The sequence below is a fragment of the Pygocentrus nattereri genome, chromosome 15 (genome assembly GCF_015220715.1).
Source record: "Pygocentrus nattereri isolate fPygNat1 chromosome 15, fPygNat1.pri, whole genome shotgun sequence".
In the NCBI taxonomy this organism is placed as follows: domain Eukaryota; kingdom Metazoa; phylum Chordata; class Actinopteri; order Characiformes; family Serrasalmidae; genus Pygocentrus; species Pygocentrus nattereri.
Window position 1 is genome coordinate 34,746,195 of NC_051225.1, and position 8,689 is coordinate 34,754,883.

General features: G+C 40.9%; 1 protein-coding gene across 1 annotated transcript; it reads left to right on the forward strand.

The window, feature by feature from the left end:
* The first annotated feature begins 659 nt into the window (after positions 1-659).
* On the forward strand, positions 660-8,140 carry rlbp1a (retinaldehyde binding protein 1a). The gene is made up of 9 exons (XM_017699487.2): positions 660-681; positions 1,084-1,192; positions 1,835-1,871; positions 2,352-2,480; positions 2,742-2,946; positions 3,849-4,027; positions 4,608-4,766; positions 5,157-5,267; positions 7,387-8,140. The coding sequence occupies exons 1-9, from the start codon at positions 660-662 to the stop codon at positions 7,531-7,533; spliced, it is 1,098 nt and encodes a 365-aa protein (XP_017554976.1). The 3' UTR covers positions 7,534-8,140.
* The last annotated feature ends 549 nt before the right edge of the window (positions 8,141-8,689 follow it).

Below are 8,689 nucleotides of genomic sequence, written 5' to 3' on the forward strand. Positions count from 1 at the left end.
TTTAATATATTATTCAACTTCATATATTATTCAAATTATTCAACTTCAACTCGCACACTAAATCTAACTTGCATGCGGGTCCAAGGCGGATGGCTTTAGGCTTGCGTCACTTAATTTGGGGGAAATTATGTCATTTTTTATTTTTGGCCAAACCATCACTTTAAAGTAGCACTATGTAATATCTAAAAGAAGTAGCATTACTGAGTATGGAGAAAAAGAACACACTAAAATGTGGTGAGCGTGCGGTGCTAAAGCCTGAAATCATTTGAAAGTCAAAGGTCCTTTAAGACCACGTCATACACACACACACACACACACGTCAATGGACAGAAGGCAAGATACACCCTATCAACATTACATATAACAAAAACCAACACAAAATCAATATAATACAGATAAAGCAAAAGTAGATAATTCACTCGCATCTTTACAAGACACGTCCTCCACCAATTTTTGACTGAGTTCTCTTTGAACTCTTTTTCGCACTCAAAATCATCTTTCCCCAAAGCAACTGATGGTAGAAAATATTCTTCTACATCTTGCCTGTAATTACATATTTCCACCAGAGGGGTCTCCAAAGCCTTCAGTGTTGCCCTTTGCACGTTTACAGATTGTAGCACATCTGTTACACATCAATAGAAAGGGACGACCATAGAACCATGACTGACAAGATAGTATTTGGTCAGTATTATTCTCAGCACAGCAGTGACACTGACTGGCAGTGACATGTTAGTTTTTACTAATACAGTACTGTGTATTGTATGTTCTCAGTTCAAATTTCAAATTTTCAAAAAGTTATCAGTTCATATTTCAGTGACATAAACTCACTGACAAAGTACTACCATCAAGTGTCTCAGGTGAGAGCTCGGCAAAGCATCCAAGCCTGAATCTCTCTCTCTCTCTCTCTATCTCTCTCTCTCTCTCTCTCTCTCTCTCTCTCTCATTTAACTCATGATGTTCTGTTGTTGCCTCTGCTGGCCTGCAAAGAGTTTTGTTATGCAAATTAGACAAAGCAGTCCTGAATTCCACGCTGTAGCAGGTCAGTCCCTCAGTGAGTGACACTTCACGTCATTCTGCTCAAAGACCACCCTTCCCTCCAAAGCCCCCCCCCGCCTAGTTGCCTTGTTGTTGTCCGTTGCCCGCTCTTACTCCTCAGTCCGGCTATCGCAGCTCTCCCTGACCAGTGGCTGAGGTAAGTCACCATGACCCTGATATTATACATTGTGTAGTATTTGTAAATGTATTTTGGTCTTAATGGTGTTATTGACATCTAATACATGTCAAGTATTTTTCCAGTGTTTGTATACATAGCTTAGTGTTTTGGAATATTTATAAGGTAATAACATACTTTAAGGCTGTGCTATAGGCGATGTGATGTTAAATGCATGCATATGTCCCTCTTAGGATTTAGGATTATAGGGGAATTTGTGGCTTTGATTATTTTTTTTTGTTGTGTCCATTTTGATGGCATTCCTTAAACTGTAATATCTGGAAACTGCTGTAAAAACAAGCCATTACGCCCATTTTACACTGAGAGGCTTTACTCCACATGGTTTCTGGGGTCCAACAGATCAAAAAAGACCCATGAAACAGGATTAACATAAAGCCTCTCCTACGCTTATATGCTTTAGCTTATTAACTATTCTTTTGGATTTCCTGAGAAAAGAAACCTGCTTAGAGACCCTATCCGCTGACCGGATAAGTGAGTCAACTGTCTAATGACCAATATAATACAGTGATTGAACCCTCAAAGCGACCAGGTACTGTAAGATCATGCTAATGACAAATGTGACAATTTTTCAACTGAATTGAAGAATGACCTCTTTGTTTTCAGTGTCTGGCTGCTGAGAGATCTGGACATCATGGCTTCTGTAAGTTTGATGTTCATATGCCTAGTTTGTACAATATGCATACTGATGTTGTTGATAATTGTGTTGCTGGGGTTTTCTATAGCAGTGATTCACAAACCAGATCCTGCACATTTTGGGTGGGTGTTTTCCCTCTGCTAGCCTACCCGGTCAAACAAACCAGCTAATTAGCCCTTCCTGAGTTAAAGTAGTTCTGTTATAGCAGGAAAAACATGAACTGTGCAGGACAGGTATCTAGATTTATAAACCACTAGTCAATACAATGAACCTGCTTGGGTGTTCTTGTGAGATCCACAGGGTCTTGTGAAAAAGATTATAAGCCAGTCGCTGACCTGCATGATTGGGCAGGGTGGGAGTAAAGTGGGGGGTTCAGTGGGTTACTGTCCTCAAATTGCAGACCACCAAACGTGGGATTAGTTTTCTTTGAACGTTTGTCTGGGACTATATCGTGTAATAGTTTGCCTCTCTTTGTTATTCATTCAGACCGGAACTTTCCGCATGGTGTCGGAAGAAGAGCAGGCTCTGCGGTCCAAGCTGGAGCACCTGACTGTGAAGGATCATGGGCCAGTCTTTGGGCCTTGTAAGAAGCTACCTGACCATACGGTACAAAAGGTAATTCATAGACTATCATGGCAAGACGCTACTTTATCAACCTGACTTTAGCAGTCTCAGTTGTCAATAATGAAGAACATGGGGAAACCATGTGAAAACAACTGCAACAAGTTGCAAGTCATACTCATGTGATCAAAATCTGCCAGTGGTATGTGAAGATTTTGAATTGAATCTGAAGCTTTTCATGCTTCCATTATATCATAGTAGTCATGAGTGCTCCATTGGATCCTCTTAATGCAACTCTACCTTCTTCACCAACAGGCAAAGGATGAGTTGAATGAGACAGAAGAGAAGAAGGTGTCTTCCGTGAAGGAGCTGAGGTCCCTGATCAAGGAAAAGGCTGGAGAAGGGGATGACCTGTCTGTTGATGTGCGGGAAAAATTTGGGGACAAACCGGACTCTTTGCTTCTGAGGTTCATCCGTGCTCGGAAATTTGACGTGGCCAGGGCACATGAGCTTATGAAGGGTACCTGGATTACTTCTTGTCCTTTGGCTCACATCCACCCCTAAACAACAGATTAATATGCCATTATCACGTTGGTGTCACTGCTGTGATGAGAATGGTGCATCACCCAAATAATATCTGGTCAATTGTGGTCCTATGATGGTCCCTTTCTATTGATGGACAGGACAGAGAGTGGCTTATGAATTGTGCCACAACAGATGAATTACTGTCAGTAATTGTGTACACAGTGTACCTATATAATAAACTAGCAAAAGTAAAATTAGTGTTAAAAGGAACAAGCTGCCTGCTACTGAGGAGGAATGTAGCTTGTGGGAAGAAAGTGTCTCTGCCTTTTTGTTTTGATTATCTGGTTTCTAACCTCTGAAGTAAGGGGATGGAACAGGCAGTTATGAGCATCTAAACCTCCTTTGTGTCCCACTATGCATCTCTGGGTGCTGTTCATGACTTGGATAGAAAGAAATGCTTCGGCTTAATTGGGGCTTTATAAATGCTTTCATAGAGGCTCTTTGTGTGCAAATGGGGCAAGTTTATTTTCACAAAAGCCTGTGGGATAGTTATGGCTAGGCAGACAGGATGCGCTTTGATGCGCTGGGCCTTTCACACACACTGGAGGTTATGGTGTTCTACATAGGTATGCATGACTGTCCCCAGAAACACTTGTAAGCCACACTTCATTGCCCTTTGCATCAGTGTGAACAGAATGCCATGTGAATGTGCTCTTGCCGGAGAGGTTAATTGGTCCATTACAGACTGCTAAGCCACAAGATCAGGCAAGACAGTGATGCTTTTGTGCCTTTGTGTGGTTTTCTTTGCTAACCATGCAAAATCTTGGCAAGCAAAAACAATTCATGCTGGCAGATTTTCTTTATCAGTTTGTACAAAATGCTTATCTTTTCTGGCAGGTTATGTACGTTTCAGAAGGGACTACCCCGAGCTTTTCGAAAATATGACCCCGGAAGCAGTCCGCAGTACAATTGAGGCTGGCTACCCACGGATCCTCTCCACTCGGGACAAATACGGCCGTGTGGTGCTACTGTTCAACATTGAGAACTGGGATTTGGAAGAGGTCACCTTTGATGAGGTATGTATGTAAAGTGGCACTGTCACTGACAACGAGTATTGATAACATAGCCTTAAGGGTTAAATCAATCAACTGAGCCCTTATAAACATTACCTCTTGATTTTTGCTTAACCCCAGACGAGCCCCCACCTGTTCAATGGCTGTTGTGGGTCAATTATTCAGTTTACAAATCTTTGGACAACCTAACATATTGCAGCTGTAGAAGACATAGGCTTTGTCTGAAACTACACCCTGCGTAGTGCACTATATATATATATATCACTATTTTAGAGTGTCATTTTATAATGATATCCAGTGCACTCTTACAATGACTGCAAAGGGTAGTCTCTTTGACCCTCAATGACAATGACAATGACCCTCAAGAAAACCCATAATGTATTGTGGCATATGCCATGGAATGTGACTTGCAGAAGGACAAACTCAAAACCAATATTAGTGTACAAAATAATTTATTTGACCCACAACTTTTCTCCCCATTAATAGTTCTTTATAGTACTTATGACTGTACAACGCAGGACAATGAGGGGACCTTCCCAATACAGTAATAGTGTTCTTAAACCACCCTGTTTATGTCTTACAGACACTGCGTGCATACTGTGTCATCCTGGAGAAACTTCTGGAAAATGAGGAGACTCAGATCAATGGCTTTGTCCTCATTGAGAATTTCAAGGGCTTCACAATGCAGCATGCCTCTGGAATCAAACACACAGAACTAAAGAAGATGGTGGACATGCTGCAGGTCAGAAAAACAGCCACACGTTTTATGTTAAACATGTCAACATGATAGGCATGGCCCGATCGCCACAATCATCCAAACATTAGCACTATCATTGGGAGTTCACAAATTCAATCCCGGGAATGCCACAGCCATCCGTAACCAGGAATCCAAGAAAGCGTAATTGGTCTCACTTTCTCTGGGTGGGTAGGATACCCCCCCCACCTGTAGATGAACAGTAGACTAATTTGGGGAGAAAAATGGGTGGGAAAAATAAAACTTGAAATAAACGCTGCTCATTGATAACACCATAATTAATCATGTTTCTTACACTAGCTTGCCTAAAATAGTAGTACGATATGATGTGTAGTATGTCAGTAAATGATTTTTTTCATGGTCTCTTTCTGTATATAGGACTCCTTCCCTGCACGTTTCAAGGCAGTACATGTGATCCACCAGCCCTGGTATTTCACAACCACTTACAATGTGGTCAAACCCTTCATGAAGAGTAAACTGCTGGAGAGGGTGAGTGGGATTAAATTTAATACAATAACACAGAGTGCACTTGCATGTTGGTTTTAATATGCCGTAAGTCCTCACTATGCACAGCTAAATTGAGGGAAAATACAACCCAAAGTGTGTTAATAAGGTGTTGGGCCATGGTGAGCCACTAAAACAGTTTCAGTTTTCATGGAACTGTAGTCAAGAGACTAAACACCATTCTTAAAAAGATATTTCATCCTGGTATTTTGATGATGGTGGTCCAAACTCCACTAGGATTTCAATACTCAGCTTGTTTGAGATCTGGTGACTATTAAAGCCATAACAAATAATTCACCTCATTTTCATACTCACTAAACCATTCAGTGACCCCTCATGTCATGTAGATGGGGACACTGTCGTTCTGAAAGAGACTAGATGTTGCATCATAGGATGAAGGTGACCCGTCAGAGTGACCTTTATTGATTTGCGTGACACGGGACCCAAAGCATGCTGGCATAATGCCCTCCATGGAGCAACATCCACCAGACCCTCTCACTAGGCATCAAGAATTTAGGCCTGTTCTCTTGGTGTACACCACACATGCACTCACCCACTTGTGAAGATAGAATAGAATGCACAACCATTTGTCACTGTGTGTTTTTGCACACTGTGAAATTAGACCTCTGAAATTTAACCCATCCATGCAGTGAAACACCCACATGCACACTAGTGAACACACACACTAGGGGGCAGTGAGCACACTTGCCCAGAGCAGTGGGCAGCCCTATCCACGGCGTCCAGGGAGCAACTGGGGGTTAGGTGCCTTGCTCAAGGGCACTTCAGTCATGGACTGTCAGCCAAGGGGATCAAACCGGCAACCTTCTGGTCACAGGGCCGGTTCCCTAACCTCCAGCCCACGACTGCCATAGTGGTTTACCACCCAGGGGTCAACAACCCAAATGTTAAGAAGAGCCATGTAGATTAAAAAATAATAATATAAATAAAAGTGCAGACTTACTTTGCTCTGATTTACACTTTAGCTCAGCTATAGCTACTTTTCTTGCTTCTCTGGCAAACTTTTCCACAAAAAGTAGAATAGTTTCTCGTAAAATGTCTTTACGAGTCTGAAGTCAGCTTCGCATTTGCCACCTTCTTGTTCAAATTTTCCAGTTCCACCTTAAATGGTTCCTGAGGCACCAGAACATAGCTAGCTATGTAGCTAACTGCTGCATAGTTTAAGGTGGAACATGAAAATTCGAACAAAAAGCTGGCGATTGAGAAGCTGACTTCAGCTTCATGACTTTTTGGTGTTTTGACAGTTTCTTGTTGCAGATTAAACATGTTAGGATTATAATTCGTCTCTTAGACTCTTCGTCTTTTAGCTAATAGGCAAGATTGTTATCTGCATTGCTATGGTCTCCAAACCAGCCTTCAGGGTTAAAGGGTGAATTAGCAGTTATACATTAACTCCAGCATTCAAGACCATTTATTGTTAAAAAGCTTTATTTTACTGTAAATGATAATTGTTATATTTCTACCTAAAAATCAAATTCTGCTGTGGAGTTGCAACAGGGCAGTAAAAGAGCTGCCCGGTTTAGGATGAATCATCTGACCTCATTACTGTTCTCATCTCTGGAGACCAGTGCTGAAGGTTTTAGCACCACTGAACTCACAAATATACATTTATCTTTGTAATGAGGGGTTTATGCACTGCAACCTGACTATAATATCCCTCTCTGTGTAGCTGTGGATATGATGTTCTTGTTGGCACAGTCTGATCACATCCTGCATTGACGGTCTCGGTCACCTGAGGAACAGCTGCTCTTCTTCTGTTATTGCACAAATGCACAAGCACTGAATGTTCGCTTTCAACCATAGTTTCCAACCCTGTTCACTGACCTCTTTCCCACAGATCTGAAAGCAAATGTAATTTTAGTTACTGTTCCCTTTGAAACACCAGCCAGTTGAGCAGTCTTTGTGACTGAGGCTCCTGCTGTCCATTCTCAAAAATATTGAACACTCTTATACTTAAATCTTTTCCTCTCGCCATTATGATCTAAAAAAGCGTCTCTCAATTCCTTTGTTTGGATTTTTCCTTTACTTTGTCTCTCATCTATAAACTTCCTTTATGGTTTTAACCTCTCCTTCATCTCACATTAAGGTTTTTGTTCATGGTGATGAGCTGGATGCCTACTTCAGAGACTTTGATGCAGAAATCCTTCCCCCAGACTTTGATGGTAAGGGCCCTAACTGTAATGGCAAGGAGACCGCAATCAAGCTGTTTGGTTCTGAGGACACAGCTCTTTAGATGGCTGGGCTGATCTACAAGACTGGCTGATATTTTGAGGTATATGGAAGAACGTACTAGAATAATGTTGTATATGAAGAAAATACGAAGAATAAGAAGAAAAGTGTTGACCTGGAAGTTTGTTAAGATCTGAACAAAGTACAGTAGCAGAGGCAAATGTACTGTAGGCCCAAATACAACAGAACATGCTCACATAAGTGCAGGAGATTGCTGTGTAAATATTTGGTGGGGGTGGAGAAAAAAGAAACTTGGTGCTAGAATTAAATGTTAACTGTGACTTGAGTGCATCAGTATTAAGCACAATAGAGTAGAGAAAATGATATTAGAGGCCTGAGAGTTGTATACTTATCAAAATTGAGGCCAGGTCAATGTTTGTATACTCAAACTGCACAATGCAATGGTGATGTTCACAGACCAACAAATGACCAGCCATTGATATTCTCACTCAGTATAAGTGTGTAGTGTTACCACATATTATCCTGTTACACTAGTGGACTGAGAATGACTAGATTATTAGGATGTTAACCCATTTTACGTCTTATAGGCCAGCTGTTTTTCTGATGTAGACTATTAGTGATATTGTTTTCAATAAAATATGAGAAATGGTTGTCTGTTTAATTGCCATAAAGTTGGTGGTTATTTCTGGGGGATGATTATACATAAATAATAGTAAATATACAGCAAATAGTAATTTGCTGATAATATACGTATTTGAAAAAAACAGTCCTTTTAGACAGTAATACACAAGACTATATAAGCACAGTTTTGCTGAACTCCAGAGCTTCAGAGCTCGTTAATGCTACACTGGCAAATAGCAATCCACACATAAATACCATTTCAGTTTACATTCTTGTGCATGTATAGTCCATGTACTAGTGTTTGGTGACTTTATTCTCACACGGAACAGCAAAAAATAGCTAAATAAAGCTGCTTATGCAGCAAGGTAAATGAAAAAATCTAACTGAAGTGATCAAAGCTCTGGGTCAAGTAGAAGCACTGCTGTGCTACTTCACCCATCATTTGGTCACTGGGCCTCATTCATCAACCGTTTTTCATTCATTTTAATTTCTTCTTAAAACCCACTTTGGCAGTTTTTCTGTATTCTGACATTCACCAGTGTTTTCTTATTTGAGGTTTTTGCCCCTACCCCTTATTT